Source organism: Penicillium lagena (genome assembly GCF_028827675.1).
Source record: "Penicillium lagena strain IBT 129212 chromosome Unknown utg000008l_segment0_segment0, whole genome shotgun sequence".
In the NCBI taxonomy this organism is placed as follows: Eukaryota; Fungi; Ascomycota; class Eurotiomycetes; order Eurotiales; family Aspergillaceae; genus Penicillium; species Penicillium lagena.
In genome coordinates, this window is record NW_026623229.1 from 1,329,702 (window position 1) to 1,356,677 (window position 26,976).

Here is a 26,976-nt window from a genome sequence, read left to right on the forward strand (position 1 = left end):
GGCGTTGTTAGTCGATGGCTCTCGTACAAACAGGGCAAGACGACGAGATGGAAAAAAAGACAGGGTAATGACGTGAGAAAAAGAAGAGAGAAAAACAGAAAAGAAGGCAAAAGAAAGAGTGGTGGGTGGTTGGTGTTGAGAGAGAAGTGTTGAGAATATAGTATTGTAGTATACAGTACCTTTTTTTTTTGTATGGGGGGAAGATTGTATGGGAGAGTAGTAGTAGCAGTAGTAGAGAAGAGGGAGGGAGAGAGGGAGAGAGAGTGGGAGGGGGGACGGCCAGGTAGTAGGGAAAGCGTCGCACGGGAGAGGGGGACGCACAGGCAGTGTTTGCTGTGGTATGTGGTGTATTGGTATTACCGACTCTCCGCCGACAAATGGGGCGGGCAAATGGAGTGGTCATGGAGCGTGACCAGACCCGTACACGCCTACATCATTCTCACTGCCGTACGTTGGTGGAGCAGCACCCTGATTAATAAACCGCGCAGTCGTCCATGAACTAACTTAGTTATTACCAGTACCAAGAGTTCCGAGGAAAGGACTTGGGTGAAAGTTATATTATGATAGGATGATTCTGGAAGACAAAGAAGATTCTCATTATTATTATGATTATTATTGCCAACGGGGCATTCTGACTTTCATTCATGTGGAGGTGGGACAACCTGGAAGAAGGACGACTCGTCACAACGCCGTGAAAGACCAGACCTGCTAGCGCGGCAGACAATTTCAATGCCTCGAAGATTTCCGTCAGACCCCGTCAAAAGTACCGAGCTTTCGTCTGACCATGATCCGGGGTGTGGTTCAGCGTGGCGGACCTTACGCGCGTAACCGGCAAGTAGTGACTTGGTAAGGATTCCGTCCACTCCGCTTCAGACTTATGATTGAGGGGCAATATCATCGACGCAGGAATATATATATGATATCAAATGGTAGAATAGCTAATGAGCACGCCATTAGCTATACCGACTGGCATGCTCGGGAGGATAGCACATTCCGGTACATCGGCTCCCGCAGTGAACACGCGCTGTACGAGGTACCGCGTAAATTACCATGGCAGGAGTAATCCTCTTCACAATAATAATACATAATGCCTGTCAGCAAGCTGAAACTGCAGAGGCGAAGCGCCCTTACTCCCTGCAGAAACAAACAATAGTTAGTGTCCATAACCCGTACTAAAAATGATTTCCGTATGACTTGTTGTAAGATTGCTCCGTCATTGTGGATAGCAGTTGATCCAGAGTGATGAAGGCGTGGGTAAGCTTGCTGAACACGGCACAACCAAGTATTCTTTTTGCTAAAAGGCCGAGCACGCCCTCGCTACGCTCGATGGATCAGATCGCAATAAATAAACACCAGACGCCGTCTAATAATCCGTGGATAAACATGTCAATCATCACTCTCGTCCAGAACCAGCGCGCAAAGCGCGTCATCATCCGCCCAGTTCAGTCCGCTGCCCACAACCACCGCGCTGGCGATGTTCTTCATGGTCTCCCACTTGGCCTTGCGGGTCTTGAGATCGGCCTCCACGCTCTCCAGCTGGGACGCGAGATCCGCGTCCTGGAGTCTCTCGCGCCACGAAGAATCCTGCTTCGTGAGCTCGAGAAGTTGCCGCACCAGCTCCTGGTTCTCCTCATTGATCCGTAGATTGTCCACTTCCAGATTGAAGATCTGATTCAGCACCAGATCATGAGCCGAGGAGAGATTCTCGTGCGCAAGCGCCAATGCGTCGCGTCGATTCACCAGGCGGAGAAGCGTGCTGTAAACAAGACCGATGAGAACGCGATCCGACACATTGTAGATAGACGTACCGCTCAGCAGGAGTAGATGCTTTCAGGTGCACCGCTTTGAGGATGGGGTCCGTCATGAGAACGGTCTGCACGGCTTTCCTCCTGACCGTGTAGGTCGATCGCGCCTCGAGGAGCTCGCGCTCGGCGATGGCGAGCTGCTCCTCGGCATTGTCTCCGGAGAGAAACTGCGGTTCTAGATTGACAATCAGAAAAAAATGTACATTCTCCGGGATGATACTACTGATTCGTGGTACCTTGTTCGAGAAGCGCCTTCTCCAGGCGCTGGTCCTGGAGTTGGTGGTAGAGCTGCAGGATAGCGGCCTCCTTGTCGGCCAGCGTCACGGTGTCGCGTGGATCATCCGCGGCATACTCCAAGAGGGTCAGCTCCTGGGGGTGCAGATGTGTTACCGCCATACAGTCATGTGTGGAAGGAGTGTGATGACGATGATGATGGAGGCGGTGGATCATCACGAGATGCCCGAGCTCTTATCTCAGCCTGCCCTCTTTCCCTTCTCCCCTGTGTCTCCCTCAACAACAGACAAGCTCGGGGGCCCATGTCGTTGCACATTTATATTGCTCACTCCGGTGAGCATTTACTGGCCGACCCAGTGTCTTTTGCGTCGTATGTTCTCCCCTCTAGAGCTCGCTACCCCAGTTGCTGATACCATCTCCACACTTCGCAGTCCGGAAGCCTTGAAGACATGGATCGTTCGCAGCACTGCCATTCCACCTCCACGGCAAATATTGATGACTGCCCGGGGCAAGAATGTCAAGGTGCAAACGCTGGCCACCGAGAACGAGATCTTCGTCTACGACCGACAGTACGTGAGCGATCCAGCCGACTCCCAGCTGCCGGACCTTCCTCCGCCGGAATCCTTTCAGCCCAAAAGCCCTCCTGCAACTCTGACAGACCAAAATGACCTTCACGCATGGCGACAACTATACATGGCTCGGAGAAGCTGGGCATTAGATCTGTCGAACCGTTGCGGGTCCATCGATAAGAATACGCGCGAGCACAATGAGCGGACCGAGGTCATAAACCGCGCGGTGGGTGTGGCCCTGGAGAATCTCAAGTCGCATGTGGGCAATCTGGAACACCGGTTTCAAGAGGCGCAGGCGTGGGCGAATAATCTGCTGGAAGAACAACAAGCAGCTCTCGACGGTTGGCAGCGGGCTCTGACCACCCTCGAGAGCATCCCTGCTCGGGAAGACTTTCCTGTTCTCGGTCGTCCCTCCACGCCGAAGAAGGACAAGGACCGGCCCACGGGGACCTTGCGTGATTTCGTAGATGTGGCCGATGTCCACAGAGCTGGATCGGAGGCTGCAACCGTGTCCTCGCGTTTTGCGGGACAGGTTCGTGATATCGAGAAAGCAGTCAGCGACATTGCCGCGGACACACAGCGGCTAGTTGACGAAGCCTCTCCATATTCTACTGATGGGGTAGATGGCCTTCTTGAGGAGGTGGAGACCATCACCAAGAAGATCAGCTCGGACTACGAACACGTTCTCGGCCTTCCAAACAACCAGAAAGCCCTGGCGAATGTATCCAGGCTGGCCCTCAGCCATACGCAAGATCTATTACCATCTTTAATGGAGATCGGCACGGAGCTTCAAGCTGCTCTGGAGCAAGCTGTGCAGCGTCGCCGCGATGCACAAAAAGCCGCCCTGAAACATATGCGCGTCATCTCCTCTATAGAGTCTTGCCTCGCCGATGCACACACACAACTAGTCAACTTGGACGTGGAAAGCACTGCCTTTGACACAATCTACGCTGTCTTTCATATGCCCATGGTATATGGGTCCATTTTGATCGAATCTGTACGACGTCGAGAATGGAGTGATAAAATCAAGACCGATTCACTTACCTTGGCGGAAGAAATGGCCGTTTTACGAGACGAAGAGCAGCGTCGAAGGAAGAAATGGCTGAAAAGTATGGGTGATTTCATTGCTTTTGCCGATTCCTCCACGCCAGGAATCGAGGTGAACCTCCAAGGTCAGGATGAGGAATGGCCCGAGGTAACCCGGAAAGAGATCGAGACTTATATCGAAGACCTGAAGACCAAACACTCTATGAGCAACCTGGGAGAGGACCTTTCGCAGCAGTACAAGGATCTAGATGCGCCTACTCGCCAGCAAAGACGACGGGCGAAGGCGTTTAAAGAAGGGAGTGTCTTTGACTTGAGCCGAAGCTCCATGTTACTCCGCGGGGACGATATGGTCCGGAGCTTACAGGAAGAGAAGACAAAACTAGAGGAGAGACTGAGGGGCTCTGAAAGTCGAATCCGGAAGTTGGAAGACCTCCTTCATCGCCAGAGCCATCTGAGCCGTCCGTCGAGCGGTAACTTTGGTCCAGAGTTCCCCAGCTCGCCTGCCTCGCCACACCCGGATGCACTTTCAAGACGATCGTCTGTCTCGTCAAGGCGCGTTTCAGCTACTCAGTCCCCCGAAGACAAAGCACTTATCCAGCGTATCGTAAGCCTGGAGGCTGAGCTGGCTGGGGAGAAAGACACCGTGCAAAGACTTCACAAAGAAGCCCATGCCGAACGCCAGTCCAACTCCGACAAGTTCCAAGAGGCCCAGTCTACCAAAGAGGATCTTATCGGCAACCTTGAAGCCCGACAGCGCGAGTTCGAAGATGAGCGGAGATACTTGGAGGCGGAGCTGAAGAAGTTCAAGCTGCGCACAGAGGAGATGGAAGAGGAGTTGGATCGGCTGATGGACAGTCGAGAGCATGAAAAGCACGAGGCCGACGAGCGGATACACCAACTTGAGACCAGTCTGCAGACTGCGCACACCACCAGCGCTGACGAGGCACAAAAGGCCAACGAGCTGAACGAGCAGATTCGGGTTCAGCGAGAAAGAGCCGACACCCTTCAGGCGAAGATTGACGAGCTTGAACGCCAGGGAGCCGAGTTGGCACAAAGGGACCAGGAACATTACCATGCGCTACAAGCCGCATTCATGAACCTGTCACCGGGAGGCTCCATGCCGCCGGAGGTACCCAGCATCATCAAAGCCATCGAGGTCCTTTCCGAAGGCTTGTCTATCCACGCGAGGAGTGCAGAAGACAATGCGTCCAAAGCGGCGGCTGAAAATAAGACTCTCGAAAAAAGAATCGATCAATTGGAATCCGAGGCAGAACAGCAAGAGAAGGGCTCAGCCGATCGCGAGGAGGAATTGTCTCGGCTCACCGAACAGCTTTCATCTGCGAGGTCTAAGCTGGGTGCCGTGGAGGCAGAGGTGGACAGGGAACGCTCGAAATTCAAATCCCTGCAAAGTCAAATGGCGGCTGGCGAGAGCGGCTCAGATGCGCTTCGGGAACGACTTGCCGAGGAAGAACAAAGACAGGCGGACTTGTCACAAAAGCTGGCTGATATTGAATCCCAAGCTCAGAAATCGAAAGATGAGATAGAGGAATGGAAGCAGAAAGCTGGCTTTGCATCCGAAAGAGAGCAGCAGGCTGCCGCTCGGACTGAGGCCCGCGGACTCAGGTCCCAAGAGCTTTCAACGCAGCTTTTCTCGCAGATTGAGAAATTGGGACGAATGTTGGAGCAGCTGGGATTCGCCGTGATTCAGCAGGATGGTAGTCTCACCGTCCAACGAGCTTCCAAAGTCAATGCGTCTTCTTCAGGTCTTGGTGACAGTCTGACCCAGTCCGGCATCGTCTCAGTGAAACCCGATGCAGCACTTCTGGACTGGACACATGCCGAAAGCCCGGAAGATGAGGAGACCAGATTCAAAGCTTTCATGGAGTGCCTGTCTCAATTTGATGTTTCTGTCTTTGGCGATGTCGTCGTCAAACGCGTCAAAGACATCGAGGTGCTCGCCCGCAAATGGCAAAAAGAAGCTCGAGCTTACCGAGACAAATACCACCGGGTCCAAAGTGAAGCCCACGACAAAATTGCCTATCGAACCTTCAAAGAAGGGGACCTTGCACTCTTCCTCCCTACGCGGAACCAATCTATCCGCTCCTGGGCTGCTTTCAATGTCGGTGCACCGCACAATTTCCTCCGCGAGCTAGACAGCCACAAGCTCCAAAACCGCGACTGGTTGCTCGCGCGCATCACCAAGATCGAGGAGCGCGTCGTGGATCTCTCCAGGTCATTGAACGGTGTTGCGCCTGACCGCCGCTCTCTCGGGGGTGCCAGCGACGGTGCCTCATTGGACGATGAGAATCCGTTCGAATTGTCCGATGGTCTGCGCTGGTACCTGCTTGATGCCATTGAAGAGAAGCCCGGCGCCCCCGCTACTCCGGGTCTAGCCAAGAGCACCGTTGCATCTGCACACGTCGATGCCAAGGGCAGCATTCGCCTGAACCGGCCCACCAATGAAGGAACTGTCGCTAAAACACTCACCAAAAATCTGGATAGCCGGCGTAATAGTTCGAATTCCAAACGGGGACCTCCGACGCCTTCACAGCAGCCTGCCGATTCTGGAGCTGACCTCGTTCGATCTACCGACGCAGACGCCACCTCCGCGCCTCGAGAGGCCGCTCCGATCTTCGATGAGGTTCGCCGTGATCTACTTCAGGGCCCGTGAAAAGTAGGGAGATGAAAGGCTTTTTACGGGTCATTGAAAGAAAATTTTCAGATCGATCTGACTTTTGTTGTTTATATATAGAGCGAGCAACATATCCAAGATCATACGTCTACTTCAGCACCGACTTTGGTACCGACTCAGCAGCCGCAACTGGCTACATCCCCTTCATCTCCGTCATCGCGGTCGACGACCGATCGTCGACCCGGTGGCAGGTCGCGTCCTTGGGAGAAACTGTGGTCTCTCGACTATCGGGTTGAAAACAATGCACAGTAGTTCAGGAAAGTGTGACCTAACGGAGCAATCTATTGTTTGCGGCTTTTCTGTGAGAGGATATTCTGATACTGGGGACTAGAGAAATATTTTGACAGATGCTTGTGCATCATTCTGTGGATAGATATACCCAACAACGTGATTTTACTTTCTCATACACCACGGAACGGCTTAGTGAATCAAGCAAAACTCATCTACGAGGACAAAGCAAAATGAGACCAACCCGAAGAAACCAAGTCTATGATATATATAAAGAAAAAAGGCTAGAAATCAGTCAAGCAACTCAATCCCTTCCATCCCACCCAAGTCGTCCCAGAAGCGACTGAAATCTACATCCTCTTCCTCGAACATCTGCTTGGCCTGAAGCATAGCGGACCGCTGCCTCTCCGGCGTAAACCCGCCTGGCCGGGAGCTCTCCCACTGAATCAACTCGACCCAACGGAAGAACAGGTCCTCCTTCCCCATAGCCGACAACTTATCCTTGAACGCCAGAATCTGGTCCCGCTGCGCAGACCGCACCCGACCCGTAGGTGTATTCTCATCACCCACACGCCAAATCAGCCACCCGTCCGCATCAGTATGCACCAGAACAGCCGTGCGGAACTCATCCAGCTGCACGCCCTCGCCCCTGCGTGTCCGGTCAACCAGCTTATGCGCGCGGATCATGGCACTGTAATCCAGATTCCAGTCCGCGTCGACAAGCAAGTACCCCGTCTTGCTGATCCGCTCCGGCGTAACGGCCGCAACGATCTTATCGCGGTTCGCTTCGTCGTCCCGCATCCAGGTATTGCGTTTCAGCGCCTGGCTCCAGCTGCGAGCACTGCGGCGGACGATAATCTCCCGATCCCGAAAGCCCACCGTACTGCGCCAGTAGACGGGCCCGCACACGAACGTGATCGGCCAGGCCAGGAATAGCGTTACGAGGAAGTAATCGATGAGCACTACGCCTGTGCGCTTGAGGACAATCGCCGCCATCTGCATCCACGAGATGGTGGCCGTGTCGACGCTCATGGAGCTTTGGAGGCCGATCAGTGAGGCGAGGAGGGCTGGGTATACGCTGATTCCGACATAGACGCGGTAGGCGATCACGGCGCTGATGAGGGTGTTGATCGCCCATGGTACGATGAAGGTCTGTCGCTTGAGGTCTGTGGCTGTTGTGTCGATGTGCACGAGGTAAACTTCTTCGGGGGAGAGGGGCTCAACGAAGGGTTTGAGGATCGCGGGGACTTTAGTGAAGGGCGGGATTGGGCCGGATGAGGTTGAGCTGGGGGTAGAGGTGCCGGATGTGCCTGGCGTTGAGGCCGGCGTCCTGTCGCGCGTGGAGCGGCGGGAGGATTTCGTCATGGTTGAGGATGTGGTGGTGGGTGTGAGGGGAGCATGGAATCGGGGGTGGCTCGCGCCTATTATACCCGGTAGATGGATGTTGATATATCTATCGGGCAGGGTAGTGACCAAGGCAGATGAGCGAGTCAGCTGGAAAAAGGAAAGAAGATCAGATCATGAGCAACAAACACATTCCGCAGTGGAGGGCGCCTAACCACATTGGGTATGCCCCCCAAGCAAATGTACATATCCATTCATTCTTTCCGTCTCTCTCTCTCTGTCTCTAGTCTCCTTTTTAACTATCCCTTCTAGGCATACTCTGCCTCTGCCATGTCCCCCACGAGCAACCAGGTCTCGGCCCATTCCCGTCCCCCTCCCGCATCCCCCTTTGCCCGCGCCCGCCCAGACCCGGACTACGAGTTCGACCTCAGCACCTCCCACTTCCCATCGCCCTCGAAGCAGCATGGCACCACGCGTCCTCGGCACACTCTACGCACCGGAACTCTAGCAGGCGCGTATCGAGCCGCGTCGCGTCGCCCAGCCATGACAGACGAAGACCTCTTGCTCGCGGGAATGGCCTCCTCCAGTCCTCGGCGCAATCGCCAGGAGTTCATTCACGCCCTCTCCCCCTCGTCACAAACATCCAACCCCCCCGAAGAGCTCGTGGGCGTCTACAGAAGAATCGAAGAAGATGGCACATTGGCCGACTATGTACGCCCCGAGGAGGACTGGCCTGAACTCGCACAATATCCTGAGGCGCGTCCAGCCAGCACCCGCATCAGTCGCTCCACCTCGCGACCAAGGGAGAGGAACAGCGGGGTTTCTCGAGGAGATGGGCCCACGGTTTCGGATACAGGGTTTCACGATGATACCGGCGACAGTTTATTATCGCGCCGGAGAATCACAGAGATTACCAGGGACGAGCAGCGTCTCCGACGCGTCACGGGCACTGATTCCCCGGTCTTCAGTCGCGCACACACCGGGACACAAGCGGCGTTGACGGCGGACAATCTGCGACGCCGTGACGACGGGGATGATCATTCCCAGCTGCCGGACGAGGACGATGACCGTGGACCCTCGTTGAATCTGCCGTCTACCTGGGGCAGTCGGGCGTCCCGTCGACAGGAATGGCTCAGAAATGTCAGTTCACGCAATGCGCCGGAGCAACGAGATTCGGAAAGTATTCTGCCTCGGACCAGGACAACGGACGAGACAACCTACAAGCCTCTGCGTGCTTCACCTCGGTCATTAGAGCGAGGCAGCTTTCCGACAAGAAGCGCTCTTGGGGAACGCACCGCCAACCCTCTTGCGCAAGATGCGCAGGACGAAAAGACAGTGGACGAGCATACAAGCTCGGGTGAAGGCAACCCCATCCCCAACACGCCCATTGTGGTTTACAAAAATTCCGCATTCACCAAACCAAGTACTGTGAAACGAGATTCACAAGATCTGCTGCGGCGGCTATCAAGGACAGAAAGCCCCAAGCTAGATCAGCTCGCGACCCCGGATCCACCCAAGCTTTTCGAGAGACGCATCTACGACAAGACTCCCCGAGTCACCGGTGCATGGATCGATACGCCCGTGACCGAGCGGGTGACAGAAATACCGAAAGATCTTACAAAGGACATTCTTCCTAAGCCAGTTTTGGAGAAGGAGAAGGAGAAGGAGCCTACGCAGGAAGCAAAGTCATCCGGTAATGATGATATAAATCCAGGTAGAAAGGAATCACAACCCACGAAACGGTCGAGACCACCATTAGTTCGACCTAAACTACCGAAAAGTGCTTTGGAGACAGTCATGGAGGACTTCAACTCTGGGAAAGAGCCGCTTGATATGGGTGATGATACCATTAACTCTCTACAACTGATTCTGGATGACTCGGGGGAGCTGAAAACCGAAGAAGAAGACGACGCCGCGTACGAAAAGACCGTGCTCGAGAAACTCGAGCTTGCCAACGCCTCTGAGACGAAAGACTTGGCTGATATCGACCGACTGAATCAGAAACTGCTGTCGCTGAGGAAGAACATCAACGAAGTGAGGAAGGGGCTCGATGGTCTGGATGGTCAAGTCAAGCGAGAAAAACAACTCGAGTCGCAGTCGAAAAAGAACGGTCAGGCTATCCAAAGCGGCCACTCGTATCACGATGGCCGTGTCTACGCTGCCATCCCCCTGCCTCGATTGTGGGAACGACACCCCTTTTCCCGGCGTATCCAGCTTACCAAATTGGGGTTGGTCACTTTTGTCTCCCTCACATGGTATGTCATCGAGTGCATTATGTGCGAGCAGTACTGCCACCCCGTCATCTCCGACACCTGTGAAGGCTACTGTCTCCAGCCCGACGCTCCCCAATTCCCATGGGTGACCGTGACAATGCTGTGGCGCTGGTCCTATCTGTCTACCCTACTTGCGCCCTTAATTACAGTCATTGTGGCTATCTTCCGACTCGTAGCGCAATTGCTGCGTTTGTCTGATGGGTACGTCGATGATGCGCCGGCTCCGCTGGGGAATCTTGTCGGTGAGATTCGCATCAACGGTACCCCCGTCTCGTTCCCGTGGCTCTTGTCGCCTTCGGCACAGAATGTCGCATCGTTTGAGCAGCGCCAACCGCAACAGGTATGGACTGAGCGTAATGCGCCTCCTCCGGCGCGGGGAGAGGACGATCAGATCTCGATCGATGATGATGAATATCTTTGATTGCTAGGAGGGAATAACGGGTTTGCATTGCTCGGTGGTTTGTTTCTGGGGAAAGGTCTACCATCACGGATCCATGGAACCTACATCATTTGCATTTAACTCACATCAACTCGATAATATTGTGCGTATATCATGCATGTAAAGATATGAGCGATCCCTTCCCTGTCTACTTTGCTGTGATGTCATATGGTAGAACATCTACAGGTCCAGTTCTGTATGATATCATCAAGCCAACCCCGTACTATATCTGAAAGTCTTCCAAGCCACCCTCAACCCCCCCCAACAAACGATTTCTACTCTCACACAACCCAAAGCCTACCAGCCATGGCGCGTATATTCATCACCGGCTCCAGCGACGGCATCGGCCTAGCAGCAGCCAAAATCCTCTCTGAGCAAGGCCACACCGTGATCCTGCACGCGCGAAACCCAGACCGCGCAGCCAGCACGCGGAAAGCAGTTCCCAAAGCCTCTGCCGTACTAGTAGGCGACCTGCGCTCCATCTCCGAGACCAAGAGTCTCGCCCAAGAAGCCAACGCGCACAAACCCTTCGACACAGTAATCCACAACGCCGGTATCGGCTTCGGCACCACCTCCAGTACGGAGATAACAGCCGACAAAATCTCCGCCGTGTTCGCCGTGAACACTTTAGCGCCCTACATCCTCACCTGTCTAATGGACCGCCCCACATCCCGACTTCTGTACATGAGCTCAGACAGCCATTATGGCGGCGATGAGTCGCTGCGGAATGTGACCCAGTCTCATTCGTATAGCGATAGTAAATTGCACGATGTCATGCTCGCTAATGCGTTTGCGAGGCGCTGGGGTCAGCAGATCCAGGTTGTTAGCATGCATCCCGGCTGGGTGAGGACCAAGATGGGGGGCATGAGTGCGCCGGGAGGGATGGATAAGCCGGCGAAGGCTTTGGCGGAGTGGGCTGTTGGGAGTGGACAGTTGGCTGGGTTGAAGAGTGGGACTTTTTTTACAACGGGGGGTGCCCAGTCGGCGCATCCTGGTGCTGGGAATGTTGCGAAGCAGGAGGAGTTGTTGAGGGTCTGCGGGGAGGTTTCGGGGGTTGATGTTCCTGGTGGTCAGTAGAGTAGTATATAGTTGGCTATAAAAACGTCCCGCCTGCCCCGTATCGTGGATCAATCTTCTTCTTCTTTTAATACCGCTATGGTAGTGCACCAATTCACTAAGCATCTGTTGAAAAAAAAGAGCATCTAAACGCAATACGTATCTGTCTATTCGCACTGCAGTGACAATGATTCTAGTACATTAAGCGCTGGTTGCGTCTCTGTCTCTTGTGTGCATTTCAGAAGCCATTGCTTCTATCTCCTTCAGGATTTTCTGCTTCCAGATATAAGCTTCAAGCGCTTCAGCTTGACGCTCTCTGTGTTTCCGCCTTCGACGCAAGTTTTGGCGCCGGGTTCTGATGTCTTTGGCCTGGATATTTGCGCATCCTGGCGTGTGGGATGTATGGAGTTCCTCCAAGATGGAGCGTGTTAAACACCCCTCACCAATTAGAGGATCAACCATTAGATGCATGAATGTCTCTTTATCGCAGGCACGGTGACCGTTGTGTTTATCGACGGGCGACGGGCCATGATTGTGGGTGGCATTCAGAATGTTGACATGCCATTCTTGCAAGACTTGTTCCTGTTCAGATACCATCGCAGCCTTCTCTTTGCAGGAAATCTCGGCCAAAAATGCACATGCAATGAGAGGATTCACGCGGCGATCACAGTGGAGGTTGATAATGCCATTGTTAGACGACTTGGTTGTGGCGGCGAACCCGGATTCAAGCGCCCAGGCTTGTACAGCTTGCTCGGCGGCGCTGGCGGAGTCGAAGACTTCGAAGGAGGGGACCTTGGAGGTTAAATCCATGGAGTCACTGGTAGAACTCATGGTTGAACGGAGTAAATTTGAAGCTCGAAGTTGTGAAATGCAGACCTCTGCCCAAGAAAGTTGTATCTTGATTTCAAAATCTAAATGGTTTAACGTGTCTGTAATAATTGGAATGATGTTTGATAAGCTGACTTTGCGCTTCCTTGAACAGGAGTGTATGTAGTTGGTGTGGGTTTGGGGGAAGGTTTTAAGGGATGATATGGATTGGGAGATAGTGTCCGTACACTAACGCGTACACTAACGCGCACACTAACGCGTATCTACGCGACGCGGTAGAAACCCACCCTTTTTCAACTCAAGCATGGATTTCTTGATTCTCAGCGGGTTGCCCTCAGAGCTACTCGATCACATCGTAGTCCGAGTTGACGGCCGCAATTGTCTCAACTCCGCCTAACTTTTCTGGCCCTTAATAGCTTTGCGACCCGGCGGCTCTTAAGAAATATCTATATCCATATAGCCAGTCTCTCAGCAGAGCTCGTTCATCAAGAGCCAAGGAGATTTCAGGAACTTGTCGATAAATATGGCCATCTAGTGCGCGAGCTGCACGTCGATGGGACCAGGGGAGTCAATCAGCGCCCAACGACCAGGGATTCCGTTCGACCCGCAGCGGGCGCTAATGCGGCCCCTCCGCACCCTATTTCTTGGGTGGATACAGGGAAGTGCAAAACCAGCTTCACCGTTCTCCACTCATCTCTTGATTCGGGGGCCCACTTCAAAGACTTTGGCTTGAAAAATGGGTGCTGTTTAGTGGGGTGTGACATGTAATTTTTTTCGATGGCGTAGAACCTTCCATATCTAGTCAATGGCTCAGCCTTACCTCAGGCAACCACAACACAATAATAGGCTGCATGGTATCTGAAACCTAGTGGAACTTGGTGGTACTTCCCAATAGCACTAGAGGGCGATATAAATTCTACTTCTCTCCAAGGCCCTTCTTTTACAAAGAGATAAGAAAATAAAGGAAGGAACGAAAAAGGAAACTATTGGCACTTGCTATACACGAAATCGTATGAAAGAAACCAGCCCTGATGCGTACCCCAAGGCAAGCGAATTCCCATTAATCGCGGAACAGCTAGGCCGAAAGTCAGGAGGAAGCCATAGTACATTTTTGCCGTTTAGGTTTATCCACTGTTCTTGTTCAATGAAGATCGCCAGACTCGTATAGGTTGAAGTAGAAGCATGATTTTCGTGCCCGGACTGGATGTTGAGGGTGCCTGAGTTATTGATTAGATATGAACCATCTTGAGAAAATTCAAGTTTGCTGATAGTTCCATCCGTGTTCAAAATCTGCTGTAGGGCGCCCGTCGCCGAGTCCTAGAGCCGCACTGTGTTATCCTAGGAGCCGGACGCTAGCAGCCGGCTGTCGGGCAAGAAGGCTACCGAGTAAACCGTGTCGAAGACGTACGATGTTTCCTTGGATTTGCGAACTCCTACTGGCAGTTCATTCCACAGTATTCTGAATAGTATTCTGAACTGGCTCGCCCCCTAACCGATTTGACTAAAAAGGGCACGGCATTCATCTGGACTAAAGCCGCTAACGATGTATTTGAACTTTTCAAAAAGATTTTTACTACCGATCCCGTGCTTGTCCAATTTGACCCAGACCGAGAGACTGTTGTCGAAACCGATTCCTCAGGATATGTAACAGGGGGCGTACCATCACAAAATATGACCATGGAGGCTTGCTGAGGCCTTGCACGTACTTCTCTCGGAAAATCACACCAGCGGAGTGTAATTACGAGTTTCATGATAAAGAGTTGTTGGCAATCATAGCGTGTTTAAAGCAGTGGGAATCCGAATTAATCGGCACGAAAGAATTAACCATCCTGACTGACCATTGGAACCTTAAGCACTTTATGCAACTCCGACGACTGAATGAGAGACAGATGAGATGGGCTGATCCCTTTCACGCTTCAATTATAAGTTGCTGTACCAGCCCAGACGATTAACCGTGAGGCCAGACGCCCTATCGCGACGTTCGCAAGACATGCCTACCGGCACTGAAGATAAGAGAATAGCATATCGGTATAAGGTCTTAATAGATCCTAAGAGACTCCTGAGAAAAGGTCCCCCTAGAACGATGCTTGCTGAGGGCCGTCGGAGTAAGGATTCCAAGAACCCTTTTTTGAACGCCCTTATGACACTACATAACCCGGAACGCTTGCCTACCTCCAATGACGCCTGCGGATACTATCCACAAGGTCCCTTGATAGATAATGAATTACATGCCAATGCTATCCCGCTTACCGACAGAAAGGACTTCGTGTAATTACTCTCCATGCTCCTCATCCACACGGGCCCCTACCGAGCCTTGATCGGAACTCTGCCGCTGATCTCCACAAAATCGAAAATATTTGCTGTAGTGATAACCAGCAACTGGCTGGCTCCTAGGACATTTTTAACCATGGTACGTATTGTAGCATATATACAGGCAGTCGTTGATAGGGTTTCAGAATGGGGCCATGGGCGGCTGCTGCTGCGCAGACGTGATATTAGAGATATCCGAAGTAACCATAATTGTACATGTAATGCTCAGGTGAGCGGAATAGAGAGATGAAACTTACGATGATTAACTCCTCCTCGCTGTCCATCTCGGCGGTCCTCCTCGTCACCGTGATGTTCCTCGTTACGGCGATGCCGTTCCATTTTTCGACATTGGCTTTTTGCAGCTTTGAAGGGGTCGATATGGAAGTCAGGGTGTCGAGCTGCCACCCGCCGGCTATGGCACTAGACGCGGCATTGTTTGTAGAGCGCGACCGCTGGGTCGAGCTCGAAATCTTGGCGTTGATGAGGCCGTAGATGGGCGGAGCGTTGGCGACGAAGGCGGAGAAGAAGAGCTCGATGTTGGCGATGTTGTGGGAGGCGCCCGAGCGCTGGTAATTAGTGACGTTCATGATCAGGCGCGTCATGGTAACGGCGACGATGGCGAGGCCAACGAGGAAGAGGCCGATAAGGCGAAGGCGCGCGAGCCAGGGGCGGTTGATTTTGGACAGATAGTGGAGGGGCAGGATCATGAGCATCACGTCGGTGACAATCTCGAGGATGCAGAAGACGAAGAGCTGGATGTTGCCGGCACCGCATTTGCCTAATTAAAGGGGCAGGTCAGCATATGGTCAGAGGGGACTCGGTAAAAGGACGAAGAAATGATGGCGCATTTGCGGAGACGAAGACTACCGCATCTCTGTGTCGTTGACTGGCGTGTTGCAACAACTTGGTGCCACGAAGAGAAACCGACATCCCTCCCTCTCCATTGGCATGCTCTGGCTGGTTTTCGACGGGGGTTGTCTTACCTGGATCAGGGACAACCTGCCAGTACAGCTGGAAAGGGTGACACTCGGTGAAGCAGGAGACGATGGAGCCGAGAAAGGTTACTCCCAGAATAGCCCAGTAGGCCTGCAAGAACCTATGCGATTTGGTGCCTCGGAACAGCTGTTGCACAATGCACATGACGACGCACTTCTGTAACCAGACACTTGTTCAAGTCAGTGACAAGGTCTTCCTCCCAATCGCTGATTCGGACCAAAGCTCAAGAGCATGAGAACGCATAAATGGAAAGCGGAAAGTGCAAATACATACTACACGGTATAAAAGACCCGGTTGACCATGGTCAGCTTTGAGCCCACCTTGAGACGGTAGATGTCCTGCGAGGTGAAGGTGGTCGTCGCCCTGTTCTTGACTTGGTTGTCGCCCCAGACCATAGGGACATTCTCGACGGAGGAGCGCAGCAGGAGAGTGACAATAGCGGCCATGGTGCAGTAGTCGCCCATGTCAAACCTCCGCCGCTTGCCGACGTTCATTATCAGCCGAAAGGCCATGATGGCCACGCTTGCGCCCGTCAGGGCCCACATGATGATGATCTCCTGCGTGAGGAGACTCATGGCGGCTAATTAGCTGAAGGAGTGTCGAGGTGGATGTGTGCTTCACCCGTCCGGATCCCCATGTGTTCGCGGCGGTAATCACAGCAGGGTTTAGTCATTTATATCAGTGGGGCGAAAGTAGAAGCCGGAGATGCGAAGCAGTGCGACCGGGGGTGGTATTCTGTGTTGGTGGACATGGGGAAGCATGGGAGTTTCCTCCGGGAAAAAGCCGAGTCTAGACTCTGCAGGGACTCTTGTCTATATGTTGTGCCTGTATTCCTAGCTATTCTCTAGCATCAGCCCGGGGATAGTATGCTCTGTGGTTCTACACGTGGTTTTTCTTACTTATCGGCTACAATATAAAGTATGCTTGCCCTGCTTGTCCTACTTGTCCTTGACAATGATTTCAGCAATACAAACTGGTACTAACTATCTAGCCTAGTCTATTTGTGCAGAGAGACGTATGGGCGAGAAGAAAACCGTGGGATATCAACGACTGACATGTCGGCTAAGCGAGCAGCCTATGTGGTGGAATTACTTGACAATATCCGAGGCGCCTCTGCTGTTTCGATCCCCTTGTTCCCCCGTCCTCCCATCTTTTGGAAGGTGAGCTTTCAGGGGCGCGTAGCATCGAGTCCCAAAAGCGGAAATACCCATATTGTTAGGTTTGCCCCTGAACCCTGCAACCCGTACGTCGGACATTACTGGACTGCAGGTTGTGAATCCCTCGCGCTACTAGCGCACTTTCCCTCTAACCTGAGATAGTTACTGTACTTATATTTGTTGTTACTAATAATAGGATTTCTTTTTCCTCCGTAGGTCTCTTTACCTAAAGAAAGAAGATATGGAGAGTTGATCTAGGGTCCAGGTCTGGGAAGCGAGCTTTCGAAAGAACTTGGAGGGAAGTCATGGAGTCTGTGAAGGGAATTGAAACAGCGCGGCGCTATTAAATCGGTTGAAGCGGGGCGGGCCAATACGCATCGGTCGATCCGGGCGATCCAAACCGAGTCCGTCTCCCGTCTCCGGCGCTCCGCGCAAACTAAGACGGCGTGGCGACGCTAAAGAGAAGCCAGCCGGTGCAAGGTGGCGGGGCGACCATGTTCTAATGTCAGCGCATGGGAGACGATGTAACCGCGCCCTGCATGCATTCGAGACGCTAACGCTCCGGCGTGCTAGAACAGCCTTTGGCACAGTGGAGATGCCTCAATTGTCCCTCCCTCCATCCTGTATCCGTACGCTGCCGTGTTCCGCGGGTAGCAAGATGAACACCCTTTGCCCATGGTGGGAGTGGAGAAAGGATTGCCAGGAGACGGCTCGACACGCTTCGAGGAAAGGGTCACTAGCTAATTAACCAACGCCGGCTCTCCTCACCCCCGCCCCCCTTGTAAATATATCGTTGGTCCTAGATGGGGAAGGAGGCACGCGATACTGGAAGGGGTAGCGCGAACCCCCGCAAACTGGGATCCGCATAACGTTCTATCTCCACGAGTCGATAGTTGTGGACCATTGGGAAACGCAAGGCAGGCCAAGCAAGAGCCCGGGATCCCTTCGCCACGTTTTGACAAGACAAGACAGTCATCCCCTGATCGAGCGATTTAGTAACTGACATCGGTGTTGCCCTCCCCTCCGTTTTCCTAGCCCCATATAAGGCTACTACCCTCCTCTGCCCCAATTTTGCTTCCTTTCACTCCTTTTAGTCTATATATCAACCACCCTCTGTCCTCTACCTTTTCTTCTTTGTGGACTGCAGTGTTCGAAATATTGCTGCCATGATGCGGTCCCTCGCGCAGCTCAAGGCCCTCGTGGTGCCTCTGCTCGCGCTGTGTGCGCAGGTCAGCGCGAAGCACGACACGATGGTCAACTCGCAGATACGCCTCGCGTACGTGGGAGACACCGCCATGAGGGTATCGTGGAGCACCTTCGACAAGGTCGACCGTCCCGTCGTATTCTACGGAAAGACGCCTTCTGCCCTAGTCCACGCCGCCTCGTCCGACGAGTCCGTCACCTACAACACCTCGTCGGTCTACGCCAACCATGTGACCATTGAAGGACTGGAGCCGGACACTGTCTACTACTACTCCCTGCCGCAGCATCTTATTTACGACAATGAGGCCCACGCCCAGCCTCCTTTCAGCTTCCGCACCAGCAGGTCCCCCGGGGATATGACGCCCTACTCGGTCGCGGTGGTCATCGACATGGGCACTATGGGACACAATGGATTGACCACCTCCGCCGGCCAGGGTGTGAATCCCAACAACATCCTCCGGCCTGGCGAACAAAACACCATCCAGTCCCTCGACGCGGTCAAGGATGACTACGAATTCATCTTCTACCGTACGTTCACGCCCACGCGCTTATACCGCGTTTTCCTAAGCAACTAAACCTTTTCACTAACCTCGCCTTGCGCGCGCGCACACAGCCGGCGACTTCGCCTATGCCGACGATTGGCTCGATGAGGAGTCTGAGGGCTTCCTGCCGAACACCACCATTCAGGAGGGCTATGAGGTCTATCAGTCTATCAACAACGACTTCTACGACGAGATGACGAAAATCTCCACCGTCAAGCCCTGGATGGTCGGCGCCGGCAATCACGAGGCCAGCTGCATCCCGGACGGCGTCGAGACCTACAACGGCATCTCCTACAACGCCAGCCTCATCTGCCAGCCCGGCCTCACCAACTTCACCGGCTATAGGAACCACTGGCGCATGCCATTCGACGTGTCCGGCGGCCAGGGCAACTTCTGGTACAGCTTCGACAACGGCATGGTCCACTGGATTATGCTGGACACGGAGACTGACCTGGGCGATGGCTTTATCGGGCCGGACCAGACAGGCGGCGTCGAGAAGGATATTGCAGGCCCCTTTGGACCCTACGCTAACGCGCAGCTCGACTGGCTGAAAAAGGACCTCGCCTCGGTTGACCGCACTATAACACCGTGGATCATCGTCGGCGGCCACCGCCCCTGGTACCTTTCGTACGCCAACCAGTCCACCACCATCTGCTGGGACTGCAAGGACGTCTTCGAGCCCCTGTTTCTCGAGTACGCCGTCGACCTCTACCTGTCGGGCCATGCGCACTTCTACCAGCGCTCTGCCCCGCTCAACAACAGCGTCATCGACCCCAGAGAGCTCGATAACCCGACCTCTCCCTGGTACATCACCAACGGCGCCGCCGGTCACTACGATGGCCTCAGCGAAGGCACCAACCCACCAGCACCCTACGAGCGCTTCCGACTCGACGAGAGGAATGCCACCTACGGCTGGTCCAAGCTTACTTTCCATAACAGAACCCACCTGACCCACCAGTTTGTCGCTTCGGGCAACGGCAGCATCCTGGACACTGCTACCCTCTACAAGGAGCACTAGCAGTGAGACTGTCGGGTTTCTCAAACGTCCCGGAGAAATGTCCTCAATCGTTCTTTTCCTGTGTATTATATAGAGACTTGAGTACTACATAGATAATCACCCTACTGTGCAGGTATTAATGAACGGTCGTAAGAAAGTTGTCTTAATTTGTGTCACAATAATCTAACTGGAAGAATTAGAATGTCTCGCCTGAAATATTGAACATTTAAACAATCTCCTCCCGCTAATAGCCACTTGCAATGGCGGGGTGAGGGGATGTAGAGAGATGGAATCGTTTGGATCTAGACGTTTGTAATTTTGACCAGAAAATCCACCAAGGGCTGTAGACTTTCATGGCACAAGAGAGCTTTCATTATGCTTCGCGTAATATCTTGTTGAGTGTTCGTTCTTCTGTCGCAATTTGGAGATAGGCATGAAGGCGGGAACACAAGCAGCAATGATACTACTGGAGAGCTTGAGGATAGTTGTCTTTCAAGGATAGTGCCTAGGGCTAAACATCTCACTACTACATGTAGCGGGGGTGCCCAATGTTAGATGTTATTATATTGAGTAGCGCCGGACGTCAAGATGAACTCCCTGGAATGGCAAGGCTTGCACGAGATGTTCTTTCTATTCCAGCTAGTAGTATAAGAGTAGAGCGGCTTTTCAACTCTACACGAGATATCTGTCATTATCGCCGAGGCTCTCTACAGCCTCAAACGATCTCGGATCTTATGATGTATATGTGTACATCACGGTTCGAGATTCATGAAGAGGAGCGAATAATGCTCTCTGAATATCTTTCGGCTCAGGAGATACAGGCTGCAAAGGAAGAGAGAACATAGCAACAAATCACCGTTGTTCCAATTAGTGATGATGAAGAGGCTGAAGGGCCTTCTACAGAGCTCCCGAGTTCAAGTAACTTTACAGCTCCGAGCAACCTCGCATACCATAGCAATTTCACATGGCCCATCTGCAAAGGCACTTGGCAAAAGACGCCTAAGGAATATAGCTGAGGATGCGGAAAGTGATCAGGAGGATGATAGTGAAGTGACGTCTCTGCCAGAGATATAGCACCGAGAGTCAAGTAGACTTCGCAAGCGTTCAAGGTTGCTTGATGGATATGAGACGTAGAACATGCATTTTAATCTGTTTAATTCATCTGTTTAATTCATTTTGATTCAATGCTTTTAGGTTGATTAAAGCTAACAAAGTAGACCTACAAATGCTCTAAGTGAGATACTCTAAATACCGCTTAAATCTACAGAATTCATGCACCTCGTGAACTGCCGATGTTTGCATTGTTTTACGACCCTGAGGGTCGGGTCGTGGCGAGGTCTATAAAGCAGAGTGCTCATGACGTGATGTACAAAGGTCCATTTAGACGTACCCATTTTTAAAGCTAGCGTCTTGGCGGTGGGGCCCAGAAAGAATGAAAGTGTGTAAATTGGTGAAGCTGGTTTTGCACTTCTCTGTACGATCTAGCTAGCTGCCCATTCTCTGTAGACAACAAGAAGACATACAAAAAAAGAAAAAGACTAGCAGCAGCCGGATCAAACCCAGGCATTAGCAAACAGAATTGGGGATATCTCTTCGCAAGGGACTTTCCTGCCCGCATAGTCCATGCGACATCGGGAGAGGAGGAGCGTCCTCAGTCCTACTACTATCGGGGCACAGGGCGGCTGTCTCTTACAGTAGATGTAGGAATCACTGTGGATTTTGCTATAACTCCTTCCTCTATATTGCATAACGGATACTACTTCGTACCAACAGCTCCAATAATATCTGAAAAAGAAGAAATTGATTATGGAAACAATGCACTGGTGGACATCCACGGCGTTAGAGTATCATAAATCTATGTACGAATATATGCTTATATCATGCATCATGTATGTACAAGACATCGCAGAACAAACCCTTACAAGCGCGCTCTCTCCCGCCACTCGCGCTGCAACTCCTTCTCCGCCTCCATCCTCCACGCCGCAGTCCTGCGCATCCGGTCTTTGACCTCCTCATCGCTCACCTCACAGGCTTGGTCGAGCGGGATCTCGCGCGAGGACTTGAGCTGAAATCCGTAGTAAGTAAGTGTACCCGTCGAGGCAACACTGCCAGTCCCAGCATCGCGACAGAACTCCGACAGATTCTCAAAGAATCGCTTGCCCGTCGGAGTGGAGATCATGAGAAAGCCGTGGCAGTGCGGCATACCCTCGAATTGCTCAGCGACGACAGGCACACCGGCTTGATGGAGGCGGCGTGCCATGATCAAGTCTTCGTCCGTAAGGCCTTCTTCACCAGTTGAGATGAAGACGGGCGGAGCGTCCTTCCAGAGCTCGGGACTGGCAGCCAACGGCGAGGCGAGCGGGTGCAACGCCATGTTGGCGTGGACGTACATGTCGACGCGGGGCGGAGCGACGGGCCATATGCCGTCGGGCGGGAAGGGAAGTGGCGAGAAAGGGGTTTTCTCGGCGACTTCATCTTCGGGGGTTGGAACGGGCGCGTCCATGTAGTCGAATTTGGCGTTCCGGTGGAGGGACGGCATCGAGCGCGTGATATCGCACCACGGCGAGATGGTCGCTACTCCGGCCGGCAGCTCCACGGCGACTTCTTGGCCATGAAAACGAATTGGTCGTGCTGCTCGCTTGAGTGTGAGAAGCGTCTGCAGGAGGACTAGAGACAGATTTCCGCCCGCGGAGTCGCCGGCCAGCACGATCTTGTTGGCGGGCACAGGCTTGTGCAGTGCGCCCGGGGGTGGGTGGATGAGCGACAGGTACGCGGTCATGGCGTCCACGAGGGCAGCAGGGAAAGGGTTCTGCGGCGCAAGACGATATCGCACTGAAAGCACTGGGGCACCCGTTAGACGAGACAGCCTTGCACAAGGGACTCGGTGCGTGCAGGGATCCATTAAGCTGTGTTGAAGCAGAGTAAGCATGTGCATAGGTTGCGAAACACGCCGGCCTCAATACTCACAAGTATGCGCCTCCATGGAAATACAACACCGTCGTATCAGACGGCGCCTCTTTGCGCAGTTCGCGATATTTCTCCTCCTCCGAGACGTCCGGCAGCGGTTCGCGTTTTCCCACGCCACTGCGATACCCAGTCCACTCAGCTTCGACTGCCGCGATACCAGGGACGTCGAAGGTGCCTTCACTCCCATTCAAGTCCTCAACGGCGCGCAGGACCGCATCGCGCACGTCGAACTCAGGCTCTGGCAGGGTGACCTTGGACACCCACATGGGACCCTGAATGCCGGGGTCGCGCATGCTATCTTTCTGGGCCTTTGTCAGCGGCGTGCTGAAGGTGATGAATGAGCGGATAATAGCGACGGTCAGTTCGGTGCGCAGGTCCTGTTTGCCTGTCACGGGAGACATGCGGATGGCATTCAGGAAGGCCGTCCTGAGGACCAAGGGGATGCGCACGAGCAGCGCCTTGAAAAGCGCAAGTGGGCGCTTGAGGGAGCTCATGGTGGCAGCGCGAGAGCTGGCTGGGCGCTCGGTGGGACGCTCGGGGGTTGTGCTGCTGTACAAATAACCCACGCGCAAACCGGATATGGGTCAGGGCCATGGCGTCACTTGCCGAGGTCCGCCTGGCGATGCATATGTGGAGCTCTCATAGGGTTACACAACAAACGCCTTATTGACTGATTGATGGGTCTTATTTCTACGTTTTTACAAAGTAGAGTATATCCACACGGTGCGGTATGTACTGCACTCGCCGACGCCAACTATAGAAATCCCATCTTTTCACAGAAACGCCATCCAAACTCATTCCCATGCAACCGACTCCGGAATTTATGTAGAGTCCGATTTCTCCGCATCGACCCTCTGCGCTTGCTCCGGACCAGCCGGGCCAGCGCTACGAGGGGTGAGTTCCTTCTGGTATATAGACTGCTCCCCATCCTGGAGCCCCGAGCCCGAGGGATCCCGTCGCATCAAGAAGCCCTGGACACGAGCATCGTTCGAGTCCATCTGGTGAACGGTGTTGTGCCGGCGGCCGATCAGGAGACGCGTAGACTGCTCATTGACCTCCTGAAGCCGCTGCTCATAGCCATTGTTCACATGCCCGATCCACGACGCATTCACAGCACCCCCGAACAAGAGAAGCAGGACGACGAGCCGGGTGAAGGTACGGTGGTCGACAAGATGCCGCTGCGGGCCCTGATCACGATTACGCCAACGCTCCCAGTCCTCCCATGTCGCGTTGGCGTAGATTGTCGATCCGTACGGTCCCCACTCTGCCGTCGCTTCGGCGACTGTGTTGTATCTTTTCGGCCCGTGGACCCAGCCCGTACCGTGCAGGTCGTAGGCGGCTCGTTTGCTAGGATCGGAGAGAATTTCGTGGGCTGCAACGATAATTCGATATCGTTGCAGTCTGACTTCAGGGGTCAGCTCCCTCGAGAGAGGGTCGTTGCAGGATCGGTCCGGATGGTAGATCTTGACCAAGTCATAGTATCGGTTCTTCGAGTATGAGGCATCGCGCTGCAGATTGAACACGTCGTATGGAGTAAATGATGTAGCGGTCGGCCATGAGTACTCTCTGCTCGGGAAGTCTGACGTAGTAGCATACTTCCTGCGTCTCATTCCAGGGAGGCAAGAGGGTGACACGGCCGAGGTTAGAGAGTTCAGTAACTGCAACCCCCCGCAACAGAGTATATTGGATTTCTTGAACATAGCCACATGGTTTTGATCCAGAGAGCCCGGGCTTCTCTGGGACAAGAAGTGATGTGTGCTGACGGAAGAGAAAGAGAGAGATAGCGAGGACCCCCGCCAAAGTCATGAGAGGGTCACGTGTGCGGCAGATAAATTTCCCCAAGTGCTTCAATTCCAACTGCTGTTTTTCACCAGGAAACAATGGCCTCATCACGCGACGCCCGTGACCAGCGCTCACTGTCCGACTCCCCAGATCGAGACCGCGATCGGCGACGAGTTCCCCGCAAGGACGACCACCACAAGAGCTCCCGCCATCGAGAGGACGACCGCCGGAGCTCCCGTCGAGACAGCTCTCGGCGACGCTCGTCCCGCAGTCCACGCAGGGAGCGGGACCGTCACCGGCGAGAACACAAGGACGGCTCTACAGACGAGCGAAGACATAGACACCGCAGCCACCGTCACCGCGACAGACGCGAGCACGACGATGAGGAACGGCCATCAAAGAGACCTCGCAGTCCACGCTCGCGTTCTCCTCGACGATCACGCAGTCCGCCGCCACCACAACCTCTCCAACGACGTGGCCCATTGCCCTCACAATCTGACGCATTCACCGCAACAGACGGGGCCTCGGACGCACCACCAGCCCCCGAAATACAAAAGCCCAATTTCAGCAACACCGGCCGGCTCGCGGCTGAAAGCAACACGGTGCAGGTCCAGGGCGGCCAGGGAGTTGTCCTGAAGTATCACGAACCTCCAGAGGCTCGCAAGCCCCCTCCAAAAGAGGCCTGGCGACTCTATGTGTTCAAGGGCGAAGATCTATTGGAGATGGTGGAGCTGGGAGAGCGCAGCTGCTGGCTGATCGGGCGGGAGCGCGTAATCGTTGATTTTCCGCTGGACCACCCCAGCTGCTCGAAGCAGCATGCCGCGCTGCAGTTCCGGTTTGTCGAGAAACGGAATGAATTCGGGGACCGTATCGGCAAGGTCAAGCCGTATCTTATCGATCTAGAGAGTGCGAATGGGTCGAGCGTCAATGGGGAACCTATCCCGGCGGGCCGCTATGTGGAGGTCATGGATAAGGACGTGCTACGGTTTGGTCTGAGCTCGCGCGAGTACGTGATGATGCTGCCTCCGAGCTGAACTGTCTGCGGGATAGAGATTGACGAACGACAATACACGGCTTGCATATTACAAACTCAAGAAATGTACACAAACTTGTCCGGGAACACACATCCATTCGACCTAGCTAGGTCGCTACGCCCCCTTGACCTTCCCTGCAGCTTCGTGCGCTTTCCCCTTGGCCTCGCCTAGCACCTCCTCCGTTTTTCCCTTGGCCTCGCCCATCGCCTCCGCTGCCTTTCCTTTGCCGTGTCCGGCATACTCGGCCGCCTCGCCCTTCATTTCCTGTGACTTGGTCTTGGCCTCTTGGGTGGTCGCACCAACGGCGTTCTTGAGTTTGTCGCGCGCCTCCTCTGGATTAGTGAAGCTGTCAGCACACTGTCCGTCTATGGTTGTTATGGACTTGAAGACCTACCGCCTTTATTCAGACCCTTGACTGCCGCATCAGACACAGTCCGATCCGCCTTCTTGAGAGTATCTTTGGTCGCCTCGACAGGGCCCTTGCTCCTCATAGCAGTGGATGAAATGGTCCGAGTAGCCAGGAAAGCCGACGTGGGCGCGGGCATTGCCACACGGGATTTCATCAGAGCGAAGCGTACAGCCGACATGTTGGATTGTTATGGTTGGTATTGTTAAATACTTAGAGGAATGGCACTCTTGGTTGTAATGTTTAAATTGAAATCTTCAAAAGCTATCATTGCTTAAATGTCTGGTTTTATAGTAAATCTAATCTGAGGATCATTCTTCCTTGTCTTGTTGACGTCATCAGCAGCGCATTTCTTACGTCGATTCGCGCTTAGTCCGGGGTCCACATATCTGAGAGAACCTAGTTTTTGGGCAGGTTTCTTGATCCAGGCTAGATTTTAGGAAGCAGGTTTTGGGCATAGTGGATTTTCTTTTTGTGAAGGCGATGCTTTTATTAGGGTTTGATGTAGTGAGGACATCAGCTCCTAACTGAACTTGTTGCTAGGGCTTCGTTTTGAAGTTGTTATTTCATTAATTAGTGCTCACTTGCATAATAATCATTACTATTATCAACTCTACTTTTCAGTTTGCTTTTGTTCTACAAAACATCACCAGAGTAGTATACCACCGATGCAAGCATCTCCAAGAGTATACTCATTCGTCGAACAACCGAAAAGAACAATAAGAGAGAACAAATAATTAGTGATGAAGAAAAAGGCCCTGCAACGCCAACATGATCCTCAATGCAATGCAATGCACCGCCCATGCATATAAACCCAAGCCCCATCGGAATACTTCACTGTGATTGTTTGCGCTCAACCGATTTCCTCCTAATTCAACGTACCAACGCGGATCCAATCCGCATCCCATCCGGACCCCGTCCCTATACCTCACTATGAACCCCCTAGCCTAAGCACCGCTCCATAACATAACATTCTAGACCCCATCCGGACCACACTGTAAAACCATTTCGAACGAGCTCCGCTCCACACGACATGAACCTCATCTTTCAACAACATACAACTTCTT

At 53.3% G+C, this 26,976-nt stretch overlaps 13 protein-coding genes across 13 annotated transcripts; 5 read left to right on the forward strand and 8 right to left on the reverse strand.

Moving 5' to 3' along the window:
• Positions 1 to 1,386: 1,386 nt before the first annotated feature.
• N7510_011120 (centromere protein H) lies at positions 1,387 to 2,255 on the reverse strand (the record flags this gene model as incomplete). Its single annotated transcript, XM_056983045.1, has 3 exons — positions 1,387 to 1,756; positions 1,809 to 1,980; positions 2,042 to 2,255. The coding sequence occupies 3 exons, from the start codon at positions 2,253 to 2,255 to the stop codon at positions 1,387 to 1,389; spliced, it is 756 nt and encodes a 251-aa protein (XP_056828539.1).
• An 86-nt stretch (positions 2,256 to 2,341) lies between these two features.
• Positions 2,342 to 6,326, forward strand: atg11 (autophagy protein ATG11; the record flags this gene model as incomplete). Its single annotated transcript, XM_056983046.1, has 2 exons — positions 2,342 to 2,372; positions 2,428 to 6,326. 2 exons carry the CDS (start codon positions 2,342 to 2,344, stop codon positions 6,324 to 6,326), a joined length of 3,930 nt encoding a protein of 1,309 aa, XP_056828540.1.
• Positions 6,327 to 6,866: 540 nt separating this feature from the next.
• On the reverse strand, positions 6,867 to 7,940 carry N7510_011122 (uncharacterized protein; the record flags this gene model as incomplete). Its single annotated transcript, XM_056983047.1, has 1 exon — positions 6,867 to 7,940. One exon carries the CDS (start codon positions 7,938 to 7,940, stop codon positions 6,867 to 6,869), a length of 1,074 nt encoding a protein of 357 aa, XP_056828541.1.
• Positions 7,941 to 8,249: 309 nt separating this feature from the next.
• N7510_011123 (uncharacterized protein) lies at positions 8,250 to 10,613 on the forward strand (the record flags this gene model as incomplete). The annotated part of the gene is made up of 1 exon (XM_056983048.1): positions 8,250 to 10,613. The coding sequence occupies one exon, from the start codon at positions 8,250 to 8,252 to the stop codon at positions 10,611 to 10,613; it is 2,364 nt and encodes a 787-aa protein (XP_056828542.1).
• Positions 10,614 to 10,937: 324 nt separating this feature from the next.
• Positions 10,938 to 11,708, forward strand: N7510_011124 (uncharacterized protein; the record flags this gene model as incomplete). Its single annotated transcript, XM_056983049.1, has 1 exon — positions 10,938 to 11,708. The coding sequence occupies one exon, from the start codon at positions 10,938 to 10,940 to the stop codon at positions 11,706 to 11,708; it is 771 nt and encodes a 256-aa protein (XP_056828543.1).
• Positions 11,709 to 11,888: 180 nt separating this feature from the next.
• N7510_011125 (uncharacterized protein) lies at positions 11,889 to 12,518 on the reverse strand (the record flags this gene model as incomplete). The annotated part of the gene is made up of 1 exon (XM_056983050.1): positions 11,889 to 12,518. One exon carries the CDS (start codon positions 12,516 to 12,518, stop codon positions 11,889 to 11,891), a length of 630 nt encoding a protein of 209 aa, XP_056828544.1.
• Positions 12,519 to 14,967: 2,449 nt separating this feature from the next.
• On the reverse strand, positions 14,968 to 16,396 carry N7510_011126 (uncharacterized protein; the record flags this gene model as incomplete). The annotated part of the gene is made up of 4 exons (XM_056983051.1): positions 14,968 to 14,994; positions 15,083 to 15,603; positions 15,656 to 15,990; positions 16,095 to 16,396. The coding sequence occupies 4 exons, from the start codon at positions 16,394 to 16,396 to the stop codon at positions 14,968 to 14,970; spliced, it is 1,185 nt and encodes a 394-aa protein (XP_056828545.1).
• An 885-nt stretch (positions 16,397 to 17,281) lies between these two features.
• On the reverse strand, positions 17,282 to 17,655 carry N7510_011127 (uncharacterized protein; the record flags this gene model as incomplete). Its single annotated transcript, XM_056983052.1, has 2 exons — positions 17,282 to 17,537; positions 17,612 to 17,655. 2 exons carry the CDS (start codon positions 17,653 to 17,655, stop codon positions 17,282 to 17,284), a joined length of 300 nt encoding a protein of 99 aa, XP_056828546.1.
• Positions 17,656 to 18,144: 489 nt separating this feature from the next.
• Positions 18,145 to 19,741, forward strand: N7510_011128 (purple acid phosphatase family protein; the record flags this gene model as incomplete). The annotated part of the gene is made up of 2 exons (XM_056983053.1): positions 18,145 to 18,709; positions 18,795 to 19,741. 2 exons carry the CDS (start codon positions 18,145 to 18,147, stop codon positions 19,739 to 19,741), a joined length of 1,512 nt encoding a protein of 503 aa, XP_056828547.1.
• Positions 19,742 to 21,638: 1,897 nt separating this feature from the next.
• On the reverse strand, positions 21,639 to 23,181 carry N7510_011129 (uncharacterized protein; the record flags this gene model as incomplete). Its single annotated transcript, XM_056983054.1, has 2 exons — positions 21,639 to 22,626; positions 22,688 to 23,181. 2 exons carry the CDS (start codon positions 23,179 to 23,181, stop codon positions 21,639 to 21,641), a joined length of 1,482 nt encoding a protein of 493 aa, XP_056828548.1.
• A 327-nt stretch (positions 23,182 to 23,508) lies between these two features.
• On the reverse strand, positions 23,509 to 24,297 carry N7510_011130 (J domain-containing protein; the record flags this gene model as incomplete). The annotated part of the gene is made up of 1 exon (XM_056983055.1): positions 23,509 to 24,297. One exon carries the CDS (start codon positions 24,295 to 24,297, stop codon positions 23,509 to 23,511), a length of 789 nt encoding a protein of 262 aa, XP_056828549.1.
• Positions 24,298 to 24,567: 270 nt separating this feature from the next.
• On the forward strand, positions 24,568 to 25,503 carry N7510_011131 (putative FHA domain protein SNIP1; the record flags this gene model as incomplete). The annotated part of the gene is made up of 1 exon (XM_056983056.1): positions 24,568 to 25,503. The coding sequence occupies one exon, from the start codon at positions 24,568 to 24,570 to the stop codon at positions 25,501 to 25,503; it is 936 nt and encodes a 311-aa protein (XP_056828550.1).
• A 114-nt stretch (positions 25,504 to 25,617) lies between these two features.
• Positions 25,618 to 26,090, reverse strand: N7510_011132 (uncharacterized protein; the record flags this gene model as incomplete). Its single annotated transcript, XM_056983057.1, has 2 exons — positions 25,618 to 25,835; positions 25,898 to 26,090. The coding sequence occupies 2 exons, from the start codon at positions 26,088 to 26,090 to the stop codon at positions 25,618 to 25,620; spliced, it is 411 nt and encodes a 136-aa protein (XP_056828551.1).
• Between the last annotated feature and the right edge of the window lie 886 nt (positions 26,091 to 26,976).